The sequence below is a fragment of the Acomys minous genome (genome assembly GCF_964271855.1).
Source record: "Acomys minous genome assembly, chromosome: 4".
NCBI classification, from domain to species: domain Eukaryota; kingdom Metazoa; phylum Chordata; class Mammalia; order Rodentia; family Muridae; genus Acomys; species Acomys minous.
Window position 1 is genome coordinate 127,628,267 of NC_140486.1, and position 23,899 is coordinate 127,652,165.

At 46.9% G+C, this 23,899-nt stretch overlaps 1 protein-coding gene across 9 annotated transcripts in view; it reads right to left on the reverse strand.

The window, feature by feature from the left end:
* The window catches only part of MTCL1 (microtubule crosslinking factor 1), a 110,266-nt gene that overhangs the window by 79,399 nt on the left and 6,968 nt on the right, over positions 1-23,899 (reverse strand). For all 9 annotated transcript variants that reach the window (XM_084778134.1, XM_084778132.1, XM_084778128.1 and 6 more), the window contains exons 2-3: positions 17,566-17,790; positions 15,516-15,674 (exon numbers count right to left, since the gene is read on the reverse strand). In XM_084778134.1, the coding sequence (XP_084634260.1) occupies positions 15,516-15,674; positions 17,566-17,790 (384 nt within the window). The remainder of the gene's footprint in view (positions 1-15,515; positions 15,675-17,565; positions 17,791-23,899) is intronic.

Consider the following 23,899-nt stretch of genomic DNA (forward strand, 5'->3'; position numbering starts at 1 on the left):
GATCTATCTTCTCCAGGAGGGAAAGGCAGAAAAGAGTTGAAAACCAAGATGGTGGCGTCAGTTTCTGATGAACTTCAGACACAGGTCACCTTCCTGCACTCTAGAAGCTGGCCTCTGATTTGTAATTAATGGTGAGAGAGTGACAGTGTGTTATTGTCCTTTTCAGCTTCTGAAGTCATAAAACTGTAAGCCCAAGACTGCACTTAGTGACTCACAGACTACATACTGCGGCTACGATGTCTAGGCTCCACTTTGATACAAAGAGGTCATCTGTCCAAACAAGCCACTCCTAATAAAGCCTCAACCTTATAAAGCACCAGATTCGAGGTGTTTTATCCTTCTTGACTCTAAGCAGGCACTTGCCCTCAGGTGGGGCACACCTGAACTACAAAGGGGGCGATGTACACTGTTGTTGAACACAGATGGACCTGGAGGCATTATGAAAGCCGTGGGTGCCTGGTCACACCTCAGAGGAGCCTGAGTTATTGCCTGGGTGTTATTGCAAGGAGTCGGCAAAGACAGCCAGGGTTTCTCATATGCAACCAGGGCCAAATAGCACGGGGCCAGAGGAGTGAATCCTTCAAAGACATTTTACTCTTTCCCCACCTGAGAAACCCAGGCTACAAAAAGGAACTCACTCCAGGAAGTCCCTCTGGGTGGCACCACAATCCTCCTACAAAGCTCCAGGCATCACCTTGATTGTTTCACGAGCAACCTTGCAAGGCTTTGCGAAAAGTGAACGGAGTGTCTGCTACTTGCTGCTCATCTGGCTGATTTTCAAAAACCAACCGAAAGCCGGGCGTGGTAGCACATGCCTTTAATCCCAGCACTTGGGAAGCAGGGGCAGGTGAGTCGTTGTGAGTTCGAGGCCAGCCTAGTCTGCAAAACGAGTCTAGGACAGCCAAGGCGACACTGAGAGACCCTGTCTTGAAAGAACAAAAACAAAAACAACCCGAACAAACAAAACCGCAGGCCTGCCCCTGAGAAAATGCACAATTATTAGACTTTAGAGTCTAGAGAAGAGCTGAGGTACAAGATGTGAGACCAGATGCAAGCCTGAAAGGAAGAACATGGCTTTAAGGTGCAAAAACGAGGACTGTCCGGCTACCTCTGTCATGTTCCCACAGTCTGGTCGAATAAGCTCTTCCAGAGGGAAAAAAACGAGAAACCCCTGCTGATGCCTCAGTTAATACACTTGGACAACAACTTGGCTTTTGCATGCACCTGCCCGAGTCAACGGCTCTCAACAGGGGGCAAGCTGACCCCCAACCCTGCTCCAATACACCGAGTATTATTTGAAAACAATCTTGACGGCCCCACACTTGGAGCTGTAGCAGTGCTGATGGCGTCTGGTGGGAAGAGACTAGAGACGCAGTTAGGCGACTGGCATCTCATGGGTCAGTTCCTACCACAAAGAATCCCCATCCAAAATGCCATGCGTTCAGAGGCTGAGCAAGCCTGTTCTAAGCAGACAACTCAAAATGGATACCTCCTACAACCACACACACACACACACACACACACACACACACACACACACACACCATGATGTTTCCGTGCGGGCGCCATGACACGTGGGCCTCAATGCTTGGGTGATCACAGAACAGCATTTGTTTACAAATAAGCCCAATCAATCCTTGACAAAATGCATACATCCAGATCCCTTAAAACAGACAGGGGATGGTTGGTGTGCCTTCAGAATTTCAGAGCTGAATAGCTTGGCCACACCCCCATGGTGACTCAGGTTCACTGGGAAGAAGGCCCCTTCCTACTCTCCACCCACAGGAATGCCGGTGGGGGATGGGCTGCGGTGCTGCCCTGTCACTCAACGCGTGTTAAAACGGGATCCTGTGGCATTACAGGTACATCTCTACCTATTCGCGTGTTTCTTATATTTTAAAATGAATTAATCCATGGAAGATTTTTCAGCAATTAGTTTATATGTCTCTCATGCAGGAGAAAACTATGATGCTATCCATATGAATAAACACTCAACAAATCACCAAGAGACTGGTCTCTGCCCACCACCATAGCCAAGGTTATCTGGCAGTCCCCTAGAGGAGCCCCCCACCACCAAGGTTCCCCCAAAAGCGCTTCTCGACTCTGTTAGTCCCCTCCCTCCCACTCCTCCCACTGGAAGGGATGAAACCAAATGCCATGGCAGAACTTCCCACAAGCACCCCGGCTGCTTAGAATTAAATGATAAACGCAAATAGGTGTTTGATAAGTGCACACTGTTCTGCCTGGGCAGCCAGCTCACACCAGCACCCAGAGATGAACAGCAGCTGGACGCCGACGCCAACCGTCTGATGAGCACCCCCACATTTCCCACATCCCCTGAGCCCAGTGAAACTGATGCGGGCTGCAAGGCAGTACAAGCAAGCCCCCATCCCTACACAAATTCCTTCATTAACACAATTAACCAGGTTGTACAAATTAAGAAGGAGGGAAAGTGCTGTCCTTTCTCAGAAGCTCCGCTCCAGATCAGAAAGTCGGTGCACTGAGACAAGTTCTCACTGTGTGGTCCGGGCTGACCTGGAGCTCTATTATATAGACCAGACTATCCTCCAATTCAGAGATCCTCCTGCCTCTGCCTCCCTAGTGCTGGGATTGAAATGTGCGTGACCATGCCTGATTTATTTCAATTACACTCCCCCACCCCCGCCCCTGCCCCCCGAAACAGGGTCTCTCTGTGTAGCTGTGGCTGTCCTGGACTCACTTTGTAGACCAGGATGGCCTCAAACTCACAATGATCCGCCTGCCTCTGCCTCCCGAGTGCTGGGACTACAAGTGTGCACCACCATGCCGGCTTTTTTCTATGTTTTGGTTTTTTGTTTGTTTGTTTTGTTTTGTTTTGTTTTTGTTTTTTTTGCAGGTTCCATTCTGATAGATAACACACTGAAGCACTGCCTTCTGTTATCAAAAATTCTCATTAAAAGGGGGAAGGGGGCTGGAAAGGAGGAAGTGGCTAGAATCCTGGGAAAGACTGAAAACTTCACTGACGCCCTGAGGCAACCAATCCAAAGACACTGTGGTTGCCTCGAGCAGCCACCTGGGTGAGGCGAGGCTCCACCAGCTCCCTGGCCAACTGGCACTGCCTGACCCCAGTGGAGCGTGACTGAAATATTCAGGAGCCTGACAAACTGAAAGAGCTCTGCTTACCACTGACCAAACATGAAGCTTTTGTGATTCACAGGCCTAGTCAAAAAAGTGCGCTTAATCTACTGTAGAGTTCCTGGCTCGCACTGACTGTCCTGGGCTAATCATTTACAGAAGTAGAAATCCCTTATAAAGAGATTTTTAAATAAGGGCACAGCAAGCCAGGTACTGGTGGCGCATTTCTTTAGTCTCAGCACTTGGGAGGCAGAGGCAAGAGGATCTCTGTATGTTCTAGGCCAGTCTGGTCTACAAATCAAGAGTTTCAGGACAACCATTACACAGAGAAACCCTGTTTCAAAAAAAAAAAAAAGAACAAATAAACAAACAAAAATTAGAATAATGGCATAGCTGTTTCTTGAGCCAAAGTAACAAGTTTTTAATGGTTACCTGACAGGCAGGGGAGGGAAACAAGTATATACCACAAGGCAGAAAAAAAAATGATGTTCAAAAGCCCCGGGAGGGATCAGATCTTAGCTGCCTAGACAACATAGCTAGAAAACAACTCACTATGGAATAATCAAGCTTGCATGGTTTTGCAGAGAACCAGGAAACAGCCACACAAACACATGCAGATAATTTGTTGTTTGTTCATTTGTTTTCTGAGAATGTCTCTTTCACTGTGTAGCCCCGGCTGGCCTGGAACTCACTCTGGCTTCTACTCACCGGGTAGCCTATGTTTGTGAGGCTGTAGAAGGCTTGTGGTACCCAAGCACCACCTAAGTATGAGGACAACCACAGTGAGGGCGTTCTTTACAGAATTCAACCTGCAGCTCCTATACAACCCAGAAAATAAAAACTCTCGACGCTACAAAAGCAAGCACACTGCACTCTGCAACGGCCTGTGAGGTGGGAACACAGCTGCCTTCCTTTCCCTCAATGTACACTTGGAGCAGAGCACGTCTGTGACAAACTAGTGTGGTTTTCTCACAGAAATCTGGTACCGAAGACCAGGTGGGACCAGGTGGGAGTGCTATAATAAAAGCCAATGCTGACACTTGACCAGAAAGCATCAGATGGAGATCTTCAGAGCCCAGGCTACCTACAGTATCTTGGCTAAAATAAGTTCTCAACACTCCGGGTTCGGTTATTTGCTAGAATTGTTCATACAAGTCAAAGGAAAGTCTCACTCACCTTTAAACGTTTATTATAAAAAAAGATGCAACTCAGGCACGACCAGATGAGAGGCTGCCTGGAGGGGGCGGGGGGGGGGGGGGGACACGACACGCAGCTTGCAGTGCCCTCTTCCTTCCCCATGGTGCTACCCTGGGCTTTAGGGAGTCCCAGAAGGCTTTGTTACAAAGGAATGGCTGATCACATCACTGGCTATTGATAATTTGACCTTTACTTACCTCCCCCCCCTCCAAAGTCAGAGATGGCACATAGCCCCACATGATAAGTGTCTTAGTCAGGGTTTCTACTGCTGTGATAAAACACCATGACCAAAAAACAAGCTGGGGAGGGAAGCATTTATCTGACTTACACTCCCATATTGCGGTTCACCAGGAACTCACACAGGGCAGGAACCTGGAGGCAGGAGCAGATGCAGAGGCTATGGCTTGCCCTCGTGGCTTGCTCAGCTGCTTTCTTTTTTTGTTGTTTGTGTTTGGGTTTTGAGACAGGGTCTCTCTGTGTAACCTTGGCTGTCCTGGACTCGCTTTATAGACGAGGCTGGCCTCAAACTCACAGTGATCCGCCTGCCTCTGCCTCCTGAGTGCTTTCTTATAGAACCCGAGAGAGCTAGGTGTGGTGGTGCATGCCTTTAATCCCAGCACTCTGGAGGCAGAGGCAGAGGCAGGTGGGTCGCTGTGAGTTCACGGCCAGCGTGGTCTACAAAGAGAGTTCTAGGACAGCCAGGGCTACATAGAGAACCCTGTCTCGAAACACCCCTCTTCCCCCCCCCCCCCAAAAAAACCCCAGGACCACCAGCCCAGAGACAGCCCCATCAATCACTAATTAAGAATATACCCTACATCCTGCTCTTATAGAGCCATTCTCTCAATTGAGGGTCTCTCCTTTCAGATAACTCTAGCTTGTGTCAAGTTGACATAAGACCAGCCAGCACAGAGGTCAAGCTTTCCACATGGCCACAACCCTAGGCAGATTAATAAAACCTTGAATGGCTCTCTCCTTCCCGCTGTTCCTCAAAGACAGAGGATAAAGCCTATGGTCTCCCGGACCAACTCTCCAGAGACAATACAGAGGACCCCAGGCATCTGTCCTCTCAGAAGCACACACACCCTGACTCCTTTGGAGGTTCCAAAGATTTTAGGAGATAGAAGATGAGCTAGGGACCAGCGTGTGGAGAAAAACAAGCACAGCTGTCCACATGTGGTCCGCAGCTGACTGCATTTGCGACATACATGAAGGTGGTACCAAGTGATGGTAGTACCTAATAATATCATCATCATCATCATCATCATCATCATCATCATCTCAGTTACTGAGGTTAACAAATAATGAGAGAGAACGTACTGGAATAAAGACACCTGCCTCAACCATTTCCGGAGTTTCCATTTTATGTGTTTTGTCACAGCTGGCCCACAATAATGGAAACGTAGGACAGTGACGCCACAGATAAGGATGACCAGCAACCGTGCTTTCCAAAGCCGTGCGACATCCTGATTGAACGATAAGGCTTTGGTATTTTTGGAACTCACTCAACATGATGCTAATGTACCCTGTCTTTCTAGTGACCCCCACCTCCCCACAGGCTTTGTTCTCCTGTTCTACTCTTCCTCATTGTGAACCGAAAGCAAAAGGAACGCTTCTTGAATGACAATAAACCACGTGGCGATTTGTGAAGAGATAACTGTATCTCATTCCTACCCTACAGAACTACACTATACACTTCCAGTTTCGCGCGGTCAGGTGTCTCTGAGCATTTCTCCTAAAGCTTTATTCCTCGGGTTTTTTTTTTACAATAATCATATAATGGTTTCATCATATGGAAATGACTGTTGAAAGGAGTCTGGGATGTCACAGAAAGCTTCCATAAGGAGCTGGGGTTTCCAGGAGAATCTTAAAGAAGGTGCAAGGCTGCTGGTAGAGGGGTGGCCAGGAACAGAAGGCACAATCCCTGGATGGAAGGGACTGAGGTGCAACCAGTGGAGCAAGGTTCACACTCCTGTGAAGGGAAAGCCTTCCCTCTTTCCTCACCCTGCATTGTCCTCATTAGATGAAACAGCCTTTCTAACTACAAATAGAAGTTAATTATACAGAGAAGTGTCAATGGGTCACAGGGAGGGATAGCGTCCTTTCTCCAACACCTGAGGACGGACCGGAGCTGCCTATTGCATGCCCCGCCTTGACGCTGGTTCCAGAGGCCTCGCCCGGAGTTCTGACCCTGCTGTTCAACCTCTCGCTACAGTGAAGTTGTTCAAGGGAGCTATGGAGGAGGAGGGCTGGACTCAGGGGAGGACTCCCTTCCCCTTTGTTGCTGATGACTGGAGACCATTCAGAGCACCCAGACCTGGGCTTCCTTCCTTTGCCCTGGGAGGGTAGGCCCAAGTCCCTAGGAACCCTTCAGGCTTGGATGCTCAACAGATCTGACACTGTAAAAGTCCCACAAAGGCCAACGTGCTAACAATCTGTTTTGGAGCCAGTGGTGCTTCTGGAAAATGCTGGAACCTTCCAAAGGTGGAGAGTCATGATGGTACACCCTTGAAGAGGACCTTAGAATGTCCGTCTGTGCCTCTGCCTCTCTTTTTCTCAACCACCATGAGATAAACAGCTTCGTGCCAGCCCGCGCTCCTCTACGATTTTTCACTTCATCACAGGCCACAAGGACCATGGGTTGAGATCTCTACTTCTAAGAATGAAGGTAAATCTTTCTTCCTGTAAGCCAATTATCTCATGTTTTGCTTTTGTTTTTGTTTTTTTCAGAATTGCAGAACATAGACGATCATCCCTTAGGTCGTGGTGCAGACCTCGCACACAGATTAGGCACAACTCGCACACAGATGAGACACACACTCGGAGGTTGTGCTAACCTCGGCCTTCCCCAAGTCTCCTCTCCGCCACGCTCTCTTTATCATAAGAAAAACCAAACAAGGTGTTAGCAAAATCTTTAACAACCAAACTCAATGAACTAACATAACCCGAGAAACCGGAACATTCCAAATACCTGAGCGGGCCAATCACCTTTCCTCCCGAATCTCTGCCATAGTCCCTGTGCAAAAGCAAATAGCCCAGCATGCACACAGCACAGGGGCCAGCTGAGCCGCCGCAGGAGGGTACAGGAGCTGTCGCAGGTCAGTTCCTGGCCTCAGAGGCTTTGATACAAGCTCCACTTGCTTCAGAGGAGAATCGCTTCCCAGTGACCTGTGAGCCTCTCTCACCTCCCACGCCAGCCAGTCTGCCTCTAGCAAACTTACGGCTCCTAGACTGAGGGTACACACTCTTCCAGGCGGCCAACGACAGCTTAGGCATGCAAAAATATTTATGCCATGTCTTTCTGTGGCTGGTGCCTGTTAAAATTCTCTGTGAGTCTCTGAACTCTGCATTTCCCAACTGGGAACATCTGCCCTGTTGTCTGGATAAAAATATAGAAAAGGCTCAGAGGGGCAGTGGGAAAAGTGGTTTCCCTTGCAAGCCCCAGACACCGTACACACACACATAAAAAACAGACAGACAGCCGGGCGTGGTGGTACACGCCTTTAATCCCAGCACTTGGGAGGCAGAGGCAGGCGGATCACTGTGAGTTTGAGGCCAGCCTGGTCTACAAAGCGAGACCAGGACAGCCAAGGCTACATAGAGAAATTCTGTCTCAAAAAACCAAAACAAAAAAAAACCAAACAAAAACAACACCCCCCAAAAAAACCAAAAAGCAAAAAAACAGACAGACAGACAGACACACACACACACACACAGAGAGAGAGAGAGAGAGAGAGAGAGAGAGAGAGAGAGAGAGACAGACAGACAGACAGACAGACAGACAGACAGACACCAGAGGCTGCCTCTTCTCAAGTTCCTATATTAGGGAAAAAGCTTAACCAAACGCCATTTATTCCTCGTCCTCCCTCTCTCCAACCCACTTTATTCCATTATTAACTTAACAGGACACACAACTGGCATATCACTTAAGTCACCAGATTTCTCCCTCTTCCTATATTTTAGCTGTAATCCCCGCCACCCACTCCCACACAGAGGCGCGCGCGGGACTCGGGGAAGGAGACCAGAGGCCGCTTTATTCCTTCACAGCTGGCCTGAGTGAGCGCAGAGTGTCTGCGTTTGGACTTGCTACCTTCTGATCCAGGGGATGGTGATCTGACCCAAGACAACCGGTGTCCTGGGAGAGCTTTATCACCTCCGCCAGGCAAATCTCTGCTTACGAGGGGAACCGTAAGCTCTGGAAACACCAGTGGTGGTACTGCACTGCACTGCAGTGGAAGGGCAATAGCTGTTTGCTATTTCTGCGTACCTACACCTCCAGACCTCCCAGCCGTCAGACAGTCTGAATATAACAGCACATAAACAAAGTCCTAGCTTGGAAGACTAGACGTCCAAGGACAGACAGAGAGTAGAAGCTATGACACAGCACAAGCAGGAGGACCAAGCCGAGGACGGTGGGGGCCTAGTGTGGCAGGGATGAGAGGGAGGTGGCATGCAGACCCAGAGCCAGGTGCTGAGCAGAGACAAGAACACCGCTTGAAGCTCCGGAAGTTGCTACTCAGGGAATGTCCACTGAACCCCGAAGTCACACGCCGTTTAGGCAACACAGTGTGTCAAGCTACTGTGACCCTTCTTCCCAACGTGTAGCCAAAATATTCAATAAAACACAACAAACAAAAATTTCAATTTAGCTGAACTTGGGCGGCGGGGAAGACAAGACTTGTCTAGTGTCAAAAATGAGTAAGGGGTTGAAACACAGCAGTTAGCACAAGAATGTGCATTGGGGGAGTATGGCAACGGCAGACTTCCTAGGCCCTCAGAGAGAGAGAGGGAGAGAGGGGGGCAGGGGGAAGCAACAGTAGACTTCCTAGGCCCTCAGAGGGGGGGGGCAACAGTAGACTTCCTAGGCCCTCAGAGAAAGAGGGGGCGGGGAGGCAACAGTAGACTTCCTAGGCCCTCAGAGAGAGAGGGAGGGAGGGAAAGAGAAAGACAGAGAGGTGGGGGGGGGGGCATGTGTGCTGAGGGAATTCAAACACAAAGGGAAAACTGGAAAATCCGTTGGGAAGGAGAGTGAGGTCCTACTCAGGAGCCTGGAATGGAAAAAAAAATCTCTTCAGGCGCAAAGATGATCAAGGCGTAAACTGCACACAGCTTGGATGGCCAGATTCACACATGCCATCCTAGCACATGCTGGACATGAAGATCTCTCTCTGATTAATAGCGAGGCTAGGATGGCGACACGCTACTGCTAGGGACACTCACTTATATCAACATAGAGAAGGCAGAGTCGGCGCCCAGCCGGACGGTCCACCATTGCTAACTAGAATTCACAGTACTGGAAGGTACAGAGGAGAAAAGGAAGCCTCGATATCACACAGCCATAGACCCTGAGACCTACAACAGCAGCCGGCCTGCAAGAGATGCTAGTGTGGCAGTGGCACAAAGGTTGCAGGCGTAACCAAGCGTTGCTGGATTGGCCTGAAGACCTGAGACTGCTAAGGTGGCCAAGGACCTGAGGCAAGTTAAGATCGGTCATGAGCCTAAGGGGCCTAGAGGAAAACCTAACGCTATTATTCTGCTAAAGGAACGTAGCAGTAAAATGACTCCTAATGATAAATCGCTGTACCCATAAAGCAGAGCATCACTCAACGCTCATCAGAGAAGTTTCTTCTTACAGTAGATGGGAATAAACAGAGATCCGCAAACGGACAATGTAGAGACAGTGAGAGATTTTGGACTCTGCAATTCTAAACGGGATGTCTTCATCAACTCTCTCACCTCAGAGCTCAGGGATCTATTCAGCAGCAGCAGAAAGACTGTAGGAGCCAGAGGTGGTAGATGACTCCAAGGAAATAGTGTATCCCAGACACAACAGGACTTGTACACGTATGAACTCACAGACACTGTGGCAGCATGCACGAGCCCTGCACAGGTTCAAACACAGTCTTAGCACTGAAAAGGGGGAAGGGGACACAGACTACCTCAGCATCTAACCTAACTCGGCATCCTTCAACTGAGTATGGAGCATAGGCACGTTCAGACCTTATTTACTGATCAGAACTCCTAACAGAGAGTAGCCAGTCAGTGTGAAGAAAACACAGGAAGAAAGGAATATACTCAAGAGAAAAAACAATGAAGGGGCCTTGGAGATGACTCAGTAGGAAGAGTCTAGGACCCAAGTTCTGATCCCATCATCCACATTAAAAACAAGTAAATAAATGCCAGGCACAGAGGTGCACACTAAACTAAAGTGATAATAATAGTGTGGGGGTGGGGAGGGGAGTTGATTAGCTCTTCAAAAGATGTGTTACTCAGGAAAGTAGCAGGGATAATAATTTTAAACTTGAATTAAACATGCACATGAAATACCTGAGCCAAATTATTAACAGAAACAGAATGTATAGTGTCCCAACTAAGAGAGAATTAAACATGAGAATTAAAAAAAACTCAAAGAAAAGCCAGCATTTATAAAAAGAAACAAACAAACAAAAAATGCATTGAAAACAAAGAACGTAAGATTCTATTGAAATAAAATGACACACATATTAATAGCCACAATAACATATATGGATTAAATTCCTTGGTTCAATAGTACTTCTCAGATGTCATTTCAAAAAAATACAGCTATATTCTGGTTCATAAAAATAACCTAATCACAGAAAATCAGAAACTAAAAGAACCACAGAAAACCTATCCCAGGCAAATGCCAATAAAATATATTTACTAGAGATGAGAAAATGAGGAAAGTTGAAACTTTATAGCAAAAGTTAGTAAAAATAGGATAAAGAAGTCATTGCCACCAGCCAGTCTACAAAGTAAGTCCAGGGTAGCAATGACTACAAGAGAAACCTTGTCTTAAAAAAAAAAAAGTCATTGCCAAATGATGAGAATAATTTATCACAAAATGTCCTAAATCTATTTGCTTTTTTGTTTGGTTGGTTGTTGGCTTTGGAGACATCTTTCTCTGTATAGCCCTGACTGTAAACCAGGCTGACCTTGAACTTGGAGATCTGCCTGCCTCTGCCTCCCAAGTGCTGGAATCACATGAAAATCTCCATCTAGACTTGGAGTATCTAACCACCCGGTTTAATAAGCACTGACCCAGCATGGACATCACACCCAGGCAGGGAAGACAGCCTATGGATGCCCGCAGCTTCAATTAAATAAAATACACCAGGCCATTTGTCTGAACTCAGCTCCTACAGTCCAGCTAACGTTCCACACACCACACTCCAGGAGATTGAACCTTCAAATCCACAAGCGATGAGACAAACCCACCTACTGCGGTGACAACGCCCTCTGCATGCCCCCTCACAGGACACTATGAGGCTTCTCTTTCCCTGTTCACGGTCTACAAACCCATTGTTCTGCACCGGACCAGTGCGAGGTCTCATCCTGTTTTATGAAACGGAAACCATCCCAAATCTCAGAATCACAATTACAGACCAAAAGGATCTGATGTTCAGTTTGTCTTTTAGCATTCCTTTTCCACAGCAAAGCTTCCCTGGGATGACATATCTCTGTCCTTTGGAATTGCCAACCGATTTATGCCTAGTATATACCTGTATTCAAAAGGCTGGTGGAGGAGTTACTGTAGAATGGAAAAAAACAAGAGCCGGGTGGTGGTGGCGCATGACTTTAATCCCAGCACTCTGGAAGCAGGGGCAGGCAGATCACTGAATTTGAGGCCAGCCTGATCTACAAAGTGAGTCCAGGATAGCCAGGTCTGTTACACAGAGAAAGAAAGAAAGAAAGAAAGAAAGAAAGAAAGAAAGAAAGAAAGAAAGGAAGGAAGGAAGGAAGGAAGAAAGACGTACATAAGGGCAGCCGTCTTTGAAAAGGAGAAGCTAAGCTGCATTTACACACTTTTCACTTCTGAGATGCCGTGCCAGAGTTGAGAAGAAACAACACTGGGGAGTCTGGGAGAGCAACTGCTTGAACTCTGCACCAGGCCAAAGAGGAGAGAGTCAAGGCTTCCTCAGGCATGCAACAGGAACAAGCAAGCCTTGGAAGCAAGCGGGAGACCCAGCCAAGTAGCCCAGCCATTTTGCCTTCCCACCTTTCAGTGGGGAAAGTGAGTTTCCCATCACACATCTGTTTTCATCTAAAGAGGACCAGAAGGGAAAGTCCTTCATCATTCTTTTGACAACCTTTTCCCAGTCCGGAGTTTGCATCCTGGGTGAGGGAAGGACAGGGACAGAAAGAGTGAGGGCCAGATAGTACTGGTCCCCCTGTGTCATCCCAAAAGGTCAACCCACTGAGAGCCCAGGCAAGTTTGTTTAAGATTTAAAGGGACCGTGTCAGATCTCTGGGAAGTAAAGGAGAAAAAGACTAGAAACCGTGCATACTTTATAACGCACAACAGTCGGCCCACATCATACTTTATAATGCACACAGTCGGCCCACATCATACTTTATAACACATAATCGGCCCACATCATCGGCCAACAAGTTGATAAGTATGATAGAAAAAAGAAAACCTTTTTGACAGAGGTTGAGATTCACATAGCATAAAACCAACCATTTCAAGACTATCTGGTTCCAAAATATACCCAAGGCAATTCCAAACCCTTAGACAGCTGGCCCTTTCCACCCATAAACTACCGGAAATTCATCTAATGAATAAGATTTCGGAGAGCCAATTATCAGTGAAAGAGCAGAACAGAATCCAAAGCTGGTGGCAAATCACTGAAGATGGGCAAGAGGGGCAGTGACTGCCACCACCAAAAGCCCCAGGGAACTTCAGGACGCCAGGACAGGCAGAGGAGGCTTACAGTAATGGACCGGTTTGGTGGCATCTAACAGGCCCCTGAATTATGAAAACCATAGAGCTTTTCTGAAGGAGTGTGCACAGCAGGGCTACTTGGGTCCTCCGAGGCCCGGCAGCTCCACACAGGACTCTGATGTTCAGGAGCAGGAAAAGCCCTTGCATTTTTAGGTTGTCATTCACCCATTTACACAATGTCAGAGGTGAACAGCAAAGAGCAAACTTACTAGAGCCGAAGCCAACTGTGCATTTAGCTTTAAAAAAAAATAAAATCCATCTACAGAGACAAGAGCTGGCACATCCCAGTAATCTCTCTTCAACCACCTCGCAACCCCACACGCCCTGGCTCCATCATCTCCATCTGTCCCTGTGTCCAGCACCCTCTGCCAAGGTCGAACTCTCCCCTATGTTATACGACCCCTCAAAAGTTTGAGATAAAAATGCCCTCCCACCAGAATGGCTGAAACTCCAGCCCCACCCCGAATGAGCAATCCCTTTGCATCATTTTAACCCACAGGGAGGGGCTGGTCCCTCCACTCCTTCCATTTACCTGTGCCAGCTCTGAGACGAACCCTGCTTCCTCCTGGCCTTGCTTTTAATGTCAAAAGCAACAGTGATCATTTCTTCCTCCCAGAGGATCCCAAGTCTTACACAAATCCATTTAAACATATGAAGACTCTTCCCTTGCTTAAAATATGTAGTCAGTCTTCTACGCCATGTGTTCCACCAACCAGGGGCATAATGGAGTATAATATATTCCACACACATACACAAAAACCTGCTGTCAACCTTATTACACAGACTAGGTTTTTTTATAATTAATCCCAAAGCAACATAACAACTATTTATATAGTGAGTATATTGTACTAGACATTATGAATAGTGCAGAAGTGATTTAAAGTATGCCAAAGTGTCAAAATACTATACATGGTATCTAAGAGACTTGAATGTCTATGGACTTCAATTTCTGTGGGGCTCCTGGAACCTCCAGCATTACTATATATGTATATATTATGTATGTATGCTTGTACATGTGCTATATGAACATATACAACTAGAACATGTTTAGTTACATACTAATACCAAAACGTCTTTCAAGATCAATCTCGTAAAATATACTCCTGAGTTATTTTCCGTGTGCACAGATAGGGCCTGACCTGTGAAACACAGAGCAGTTTTGGAAAACATAAACCAAAGGTGAAGGGTGCCAGAGACAGTGAACCAAGCAACAAATTCATGCGTGGAGGCCAAACAACTCTCCCTTGTCCCCCCTCCCCACCCGAGCCTGAATGTGCTCTCAGCAGCTAGCCTCCTGGCCTGGGAAGGCACGCAGCATCCATCACCACGGCTCGGTGTTATCATCTGTGTTGGTTCCCTCACTTAGCATGTGTCAGGCACAAGGATCCTACAGAGAGCCAAGCAGGCGAGCCCCTGCCCCTGTTCAATGGAGGGCACATTACAGAGGAACATAAGTGGAAAAACGGGACTCACGAGAGATAACAGATAGTATGTTCTGAGCCAGTATGGCCATGGGCAAAGGTGGTGGGGACACAGGAGGTGGCAGCATCGCTGCTTTGAAGTGACCTATGTTCTGCTACACAAACTTAGGCACCCTGAGGGAGGGTAGTGCACACCTGAACCAGCCTTCCCCAGGACTTCTTCATCGGTAGGCAGAGTGTTTTCCAAGAACAGACTCAGTTTCAATGTTACCGCAAAGTCGAAAAGAAAAGTCAAGCCAGGATTTACATTGCTATATGCAAATGAAATGCTTTTTCTAGACCACTTTGCTAGAATAATCATTCTGTAGCTTAGAAAACATCTCCGGCTATATATAGATGTCTATGTTTGACTCATATTGGCTGAATGATACATAGATATGGGTGTGCAAGTGAGCGTGTGTGTGTAGCACATATCTATTTACAGAGGGATTCTTTGCTGTTGTTTTGAGACAGGGTCTAACTATGTATGTAGGCTTAGGTGGCCAGGAGCTGGCTATGTAGACCAGGCTGGCCTTGAACTCGTAAGAGATCTGCCCGTCTCAGCCTCCCGAGTACTGGGGCTAAAAGGCGTGAGCCATCAAGCCCAGGTGTTACAGAGTTTTGATGGACAAAAATACATCCCCCCTCCCCCCAGTTCACTAGGAAAGATTCCAGGTTGGGCGGGGGGAGTGGCTGTTTAATTCTGTACTCTAGCAATAGTACACTGCACACTAAAGGGACTGGTAGCCCACTCATTTGAACAGAAATGACAACAAATGAATTTAGACTAGAGTTCCAAGGCCTTTTCTGTAAAAGGCCAGGTAGCACATATTTTAGGCTTTGCAAGCAAGCAATCAGCACTCTGTCCCCCTCAATCTTCTTTGCATCTGTGTGTTCACGTGACCTATTTTCTGTTTGTCTCCCAGCTCAAAAATGAGGTGTGAGGAGTGCCTAATTCCTAAGAGGCCAGTCAAAGTCCGGTCCCCTCGCCTCTGCCTTACCTCTCTCAGTTTCTCCAGCTCACTCTGCAGGGCCTGTCGGGATATCTCCACCTCAATCATCTGCTGCCGGAGTGTGTCGTTGTCATCCTCAGCCTTGGCGCGCTTCTCCTCCACAGTCTCCAGTTCGTGGTGTAACCTCACGGACACGTCTTTGGCTACCTGCATCGGACATGCGGGGAGCATGTCAGGACATGACATCTGGGGGGGGGGCGCTAAGGGAATAGTCAGGCCCCCTCAGAGGCAGAAGCATTAAGTAGTGTAGTTGTAGCAAGAATTCAGGAAATACGTGACAGACCTATATTTAACAGACAGGTTGAGCATCTCTGATCCAAAATTCCAACATCTGAGATGCACCAAAATCTGAGCCATTTTCTGATCCAAACACTTTGAATAAAGAACACTGTCTTTGCTGGGCATGGTGGCGCACGCCTTTAATCCCAGCACTCCGGGAGGCAGAGGTAGGTGGATGACTGTGAGTTCAAGGCCAGCCTGGTCTACAAAAGTGAGTCCAGGACAACCAAGATAACACAGAGAAACCTTGTCTCAAAAAAACAAATACTGTCTTAGCTAGTATCTTTATTGCTATGATAAAACACCATGACCAAAAACAACTTGAGGAAGAAAAGGTTTATTTCACTTCTAGCTCCAAATCACAGAGCAGAAACTCAAGGCAGAGACCTGGAGGCAGCAGCTGATATAGAGGCACAGAGAGTGCTGCTTACTGACTTGTTCCCATGGGTTGCCAATCTTTTTTTTTTCCCCCTTTTCTTTTCTTTATTTTTTTTTGCATTGTTGTTGCTGTTGTTTATTTGTTTTTGTTTTTTGTGGTTTTTTTTCAAGACAGCGTTTCTCTGTGTAGTCTTAGCCTTGGCTGTCCTGGATTCACTGTGTAGACCAGGCTGGCCTCGAACTCACAAAGATCCGCCTGCCTCCCAAGTGCTGGGATTAGAGGGGTGTACCACCACGCCTGGCTCAGTCTGCTTTCTTAATACCATGCAGGGCCACCTGCTCAGGGATGGCACCACCCACAATGGCTGGGCTCTCCCCATCACCATCAGTCAAATGTCCTAAGAAAAAAATATGGAGCACAGATAATAAATAATTTAACCCTGAAACTACATGAAGGAGAACATGGCTTTCACAGTGACGAAGCCTGCACACGGCTGCCTCCTCACAGAGCATTATCAGAATGCCAATCCTCCTGGCACTCACATGCTTCCGGGCAAACAATGTTAAACCTAGAAGCAATAAAAAAGTGAAAATTCTGTATGGAGTGAATGGTCCATATAGTCAAGTTTTAAAGATGTCTTCTGTGGCTCCAGTGTGGTTAAAACCTTGCAATGGTCACAGCAATTAAACTTTTACTTCTTTTTTAAATTTTTATTTATTTTACTTTTATGTGCATGGGTGTTTTGCCTGCATGCTTTGCATGTAGTGCCCACGGAGGCCGGGAGAGAGTGCCAGATGCCCCGGGAACTTAAGTTGCAGATGGTTGAGAGCCACCGTGACGGTGCTGGGAACGGAACCCAAGTCCTCTGCAAAGGCAGCCAGTGCTCAGGACTGCTGAGCCTTCCCTCCAGCCCAAAGCTCCTTACTCTCTAACAGTCAATGAGGAAAGACTGTGAGAAAACTATAACCCACCCTCTTGGCCTGGAGTACATGCTGTATAATCCACTTCTAGATCAGTGATTGGACAATGAGGTCATGACAGCTCTGCGGTCCACAAAGTGAGCAAGGGTGGGGAGAGTCTGGGATTCCTCCTCAGCCCCTTCAACCAGTGGCTCTCATTCTCTCTGGCTCTCTTTTAAGATTTATTTATTTTTATGTGTAGAGGTATTTTGCCTACATTCATTTCTGGTGCCCACTGAGACCAGAAGAGGGCATCATACATCATGGAAACGGACTTAGAGATGGGTTGCAAGCTGCCCTGTGGATGCTGGGAATGGGACCCAGGGCCTCTCCAAGAGCAGTAAGGGAAAAAGTGCCGCGTGGGCACCTGGAGTTACGGTCTCAGACTCCTAGGAATCGGGTGCCGAGTGACCTCGCTCACCTTCAAGTCCTGTTCCAGGCTTCGGATAAGTTCCCCGTCCACCTGCCCTGTTTCTGCCACCTTCAGGCTTTTCTGCTCAGCCTTCCTGAGTCGGTACTGCAGGATCCTGCAGTTTTTGTTGGCCCGGTCCAGCTCTCTCCGGAGCTCCTGCAGCTGGTAACCGTCCTCTTCCAGGTAGCTGTCCCTCATCTCTTCCATCTCCGCACGGAGCTCATCCAGCTCGTCCTAGGAATGCAGACAGCGAAGGTGAGGCAGACCCTAACAGGCGAGAGCTAGGAGGAGGCAGCTCTCTCCCCCCACCAGCCCACCCCACTCCAGCCAGCACACCAAATGCCGCGGCTCAAGGCCGTACACGACAAAACAGCAAGGGACCACTGGAGATTGTCACAAGAGACGATAACACGTCACCAGGTATGCGACTCCTCACAGCTTCTACTCCCTTACATATCCAAAAATGAAATCCGCTCTGCAGACAACCAAGCCTTCAGACTCAAGCCAGAGGCACAGTTTAGGGACTAAGATGGACCAGACAGGCCTTCCCCTCCACCGGACATGTTAGTGGGGCAATAACTGTTGACTGCCGGGAATTACAGCATGCCGGCAAGCATCTCTAAAGCTGTTTCATGATACAAATGTCAACCCCAAATGATTCTGATTGGAAACACGTCCCATTATTTCAAATACACAGAGTTTGGGTGTTTTTGCAGTGCCCTATCCCGCATTTCCCATTCCTCCCCCCTTTACTATAAGGACGGGCACTGCATTCTATGAACGCAAGAACATTGCATAAAATTATAGCGTCCAGCCAGGCGGGGTGGGGGCGCACGCCTGTAATCCCAGCACTCGGGAGGCAGAGGCAGGCGGATCTCTGTGAGTTCGGGGCCACCCTGTCTCAGGAAAAAAAAATTTATAGAATCCACTGTTCCACACTGGGCACTGGCCTCAGGCCCTTTCAGAGATCAGCACGAATATCAAAACAAAATCAAACTAAGTTTCCCATGCCTCCAAACAAAACTGTGTTGTGATGTGACCTTCTGAAGAGTCGGCAGAGAGCCAGTTGCAATGCCATGGTAACAAGCTCCACCCCTACCCCCACCCCCACCACCCAATCCCGATCTTTAATCTTTACAGGGAGGAGAGTAACCTGAGGTGACCTGATAGCGAATCTGCTATTTTTCTATGCCTCTGCCTCCTTAGTCCCGACTCCCGGGGAGGGAAAGCAACTTTGAAACGCTCAGTCTGCTCTTTGCCCCCTGTTTCGGCTTTCTCCAGGCTTTCTCAGTCCGTAAGATCAGCCTCAGCCCAAGGAACTGTGAACAGCGGTGTGCTTGATTCCAGAACTGCAGATAAAACCATTTCCCAGACTGAGGTGTCGCCCCCTCCCCGCCCCCGCTCCCAGCTCCCTCCCCCCCCCCTCCAGCCCACACTCCAGGAAGCATTATTATCACCTCAGTGGGTGGCTCTCCTCCCCGTCCCAAACCCCAATTCTGATTCAGGTTTCCTCTGCCCCAATCCCCAAGCAATAAGTAAATCCTTCCAGGGCCCTCAGCTTCCCAGCAGGCCTCCAAATCCCTCCACCTGCAGGGTTATCCTTTAGTATGTAAATCAGATGACTCCACCCACTACCAAAACCCTCCACGACTTTCTCAGACTCCTTCCCACCACTTCCTCAGGGCTCCTCAGGGCCTGCAGACCCAAAAAGTGTAAATACAATACAATAGGGTTAGGACCCCCTGACTAGCCCCGGGGCGAACGTCTTTCCCTCCCTCCCTCCCTCTCTCTCTCTGTCTCTCTCTCTCTCTTCCCATCTTCTATCACCCACTTGTATTTTTGTTTTCACGTTTTTCAGCCTACCCTTAAAGCACACTTTGAAAACCTGAAACCTTGTCTTCTGGCCCTCAAAAATATTTTTCTGAGGCCCCTCAAAAATATTTGTAGAGTGCTGGCCATGATGGCACGCGCCTTTAATCCCAGCACTCCTGAGGCAGAGCCAGGTGGATCACTGTGAGTTCCAGGCCAGCCTAGTCTACAAAGGGAGTCCAGGACAGCCAAACATAACACAGAAAAACCCTGTCGGGAGGGTGAGGGGGGCCGGGAGGGGGGGTGTAGAATGAATATAGAGGAACACCCACAATGCTACAAAAGACCAAATCATGGAAACAATGGAACCCAAACTTAACTATAACATTTTGTTGTTTTGCTTCAATGTTACAGTCTAATTAAGAAAACCTGAGCCGGGCATGGTGGCTCACACCTGTAATCCCAGCACTCTGGAGGCAGAGGCAGCTGGATCGCTGTGAGTTCGAGGCCAGCCTGGTCTACAAAGGGAGTCCAGGAATAGTCAAGGCTACACAGAAAAACCCTGTCTCGAAAAACTGAGAGAGAGAGAGAGAGAGAGAGAGAGAGAGAGAGAGAGAGAGAGAGAGGGAGAGAGCCCCACCCCACCCCAACAGTAAACTTAGCTGCAGAAGACAGAACATAAATCAGATTTTTTTCAAGAATGAGCTATTCAGCTATTCAAGGAGAACAATAAGCAAAATACTCTAGACATGTTCACAACTTGTTTAATAATTGGTGATTCAGATGTCTACAGAGTGAGAAGCTCAATTCCTATGTATTTTGTTCTATTCGTACTGAGACCCAAGGAAAATAAACACACATCCACACTTGAAGACCCTAAACAGCCTGCTGATCACCTTGTTCTGGGGTTCCTGGGGTTCCCAACACCCTTCCTAATCCTGATGATTTGTCCTTCAAGCGGGGCATTTGTTTACAATAAGAACAAGTTTCCCAAACAAGATTAGACTCTGCGATGTCTCTTTTTTCCTTTATCTTCTATTCTTAGGTTTGGAGATAGAGGTTGAAAAGAAAGAAGGGAGGCTGGGCATGGTGGCACGTGCCTTTAATCCCAGGGTCTCTCTGTGTAGCCTTGGCTGTCCTGGACTCACTTTGTAGACCAGGCTGGCCTGGAACTCACAGCGATCCACCTGCCTCTGTCTCCCGAGTGCTGGGATTAAAGGCGTGTGCCACCATGCCTGGCTTTATATTTCTACTCTAATGTGTGGCATTGTATCCAAACTACTCAATTATAATACAGGGTTTACTTCTAGTGCTTTGAAAGTGCTATTGTAGGCTGTTTAGGATAAGTAAGTTATACAAGTTGATTTGGTCATATCAATTTCTAGTCTATTTTTATCACAACAATATACATCCTAGGTGTAACAGATAGATATGATTCTATAGAAAGATAAGGTAGGATAGTTAGTTAAGGTCTTCAAAAACCTCAGAGACATGCAGAATATGGTACTTAAAAGATATTATTATTTTATCATCATCATTATTATTATCATTATCATTATTTTAAAGATTCATTAACAATGAGACAGGTTAACTTCTGGCAATACCGAGCCTACTTCAAAGAGGATGAGCATCAAAGAATCTCCTTATGGAGTTGGCTTCAAATGTGGCAAGCCAGCCACTGAGCAAAATGTTCTCATTTCTGCCACAGACAAAATTCTGCCTCAAAATCGGCAAGCTTGGATGCAGGCAGAGTTGATGGCCAAACTCTACCAAGGCAGGGTAAGCAAGTCCTCAATAGTTCCTGCCTCACAAATATGTCTGTCAGATATATTGGGCCAGATGGCTGAAGATGATGCTCCGATGTTAAAGAGTTTTGGGTGACTGTTCAGGCAGCAAACTGTCTCTGTTATCGTCTCATTTGGGAAGCTGCTAACCTGCACTCTCTGCATACTCAGGTAATCAATTTTATTCCTTCTGAAGTCTCTGATGGGGATGAAGAACAACAGATAGTGTAGTTTTACAATTAAGCTTAGATGGTTAGGGGTTAAGATGTTTTTAGGTCTGGATAGATGTTTTAATTTGATAACGATATGATAGATATTGATTTACATTCAGTATTTCAGACACACCAAGATAGGAAAGATGTTTTTTTTCAAGGCTGCCGAATACAAACCGCCAAAACACTATGGCTGTAATATTTACATAATTCCTTATTGTTTCATCTTCTTCTTGTTGCAGGTAGTTTATTGTATATATGTGTAATGATATAGGTATATATGTAAAAAAATATTTAATTAAAAAAAAGAACAAATTGCTTAACATCTGTACCCCAGCTTAATAAGACCCTAAATGGAAATAAATATCCCAAAAAAACAAGATTATCATAGATAGAGATGAATTAAAGGAAATACTAGTGGCACAGTTGGTGGAAGATAGCTCTCCAACTTCAGCTTCTCACCATGGTCTTAGAAAACGGACATGGGAAGCCATCCCCCTATCCCAGCCTGCAGCTGGTCCGCTGGCCACCCATCTACCCAAACTGATGAGTTCCGGGTTCAACAAGAGATTATGTCAAGATAGAAATAAGGTTTAGAGTGATTACCAACCTCTGGCATCTACAGGCGCACGCATGCATGCATGTGTATGCCTGCCTGAGCACACACATGCAGTACACACACACACACACACACACACACACACACACACAAAGAAAGAAAACTTCACTCACTTTCTAATGGTCAAATGAAAATCTCACCCTCTCACAGAATGTTCTATGTTAATGTTGAACATACCACTACAAATCTAAACTATTCTGCTGAGAGTGTGGCCCATATCTTTAATCCTAGCACTCAGGAGGCAGAGGTAGATGGATCTCTGTGAGTTCCAGGCCAAAAAATAAATAAATAAACCCAAGACATTAATACGTGGAATTACCTGTTCTGTTCTTTAAAAACAGCTGTGTACGTAAGAAGATAGAAGACACAGTTCTCTGACAGATATAAATATATTCCCTAGTTTTCACATATTACAACAGAGGAACCTCATCCACCCTACTGCTGGCTAAGCTAGAGAGGTAAGTAAATAACCATTACCAGCTAAAAACAGTTTTAGATGCGCCTTCACCTCTGTCCATGAAAATTGCTGAAAAGAAGCTGTGTCTGAGTATGAACAAAAAGCTCCTTGACGGAGTCTGCCTGCAAAGTCTGATAGACAGATTGGAATTTCGGTCCTGGAGAGAGATTAGAACCTTGTGAATTCAGAGGCTAATTAATTACTTTACCTTGGGCTAGCAGTAGCCTTCTGGAACCCCCATTAAACCTCATAATAATAAAAACCTCCTGAAAGCTATTAACTTAGCTGAACATTGGCTTCCAGGAAATCCAAGATCTTAAGCATCTTGGGCCAATAGACAAATGCCTCCTATCTGGCTGTCCCCGCCTCTCTGGTGTATCCACCAATTCGTCGTGAAGTTGCCTTGACATGTGACTTAATGTTCTGAAAAGCTGTAAAAAAAAAACCCTGTAAAAGTGCTTTCACGTTGGAACACAGAATTTGGGGTAACCTACATCTGCGCTCCTGAGCCACGATCACTCAAAATAGCTCCAGAATAAACTGCCTCATATTCCCTCAAAGATGAACGTGGTGGTCTTTATGTCGACACCTTCAAGTCACTGAACAGGCCGTGTGTAAACAGTTTTATTTTGGGCACAAATAATCACCAACATTATTCGTAGAACTGAAAAGAAACTAGGAAAAGACTAGAATTATTTTTATTCAACCACTGCTTTCATAACACTATATTTTACACAGATTTCTGGAACAGAAGGTTTCCTATATTATGCACTAACCCTAAAATTGCTAACCCTAAAATCAACCTCCACTTTTAGATACAGAGAAACCAAACTGAGGGCAGAGCCTGTAATCTATCCAGGCTCTCAGAGCTAATAAAGGAAGCCAGACTGCAAACATGGCTGTCTGCTACCACAGACACTCAACCTTCTAGTAAGTGCAAAAGTGCAACAAATTAGCTGCTGCAAGCAGGGCAGGTGAAGCCGTAGTAAACCTGCAATTGTACTTCTTCTGCCGCCCCCCCCCCCCAGGTACGGTTTCTCTGTGCAACCCTGGCTGTCCTGTACTCTCTTTGTAGACCAAGCTGGCCACAAACTCACATCCACCTGCTTCTGCCTCCCAGGGTGCTGGGATTAAGGGCATGTACCATCATGTCCAGCGCAATTGTACTTTTGAAAGCCCAACATCCATGTAAAACTAAGAAAAGTCGCCTAGCAATTAGAGCCTGAGAGTGGATGGCCTGCATCCACATCCATGAGAGCAACTGGTACTCAAGAAAACACTACAGCAGCCTTTAATCCCAGCACTCGGGAGGCAGAGGCAGGTGGATCTCTGTGAGTTCGAGGCCAGCCTAGTCTACAAAGAGAGTCTAGGACAGCCAAGGCTACACAGAGAAACCTTGCCTCAAAAACAAAACAAAACAAACAAACCAGGAACCTGAAAGTTCAAATGCCTTCCTGCCACA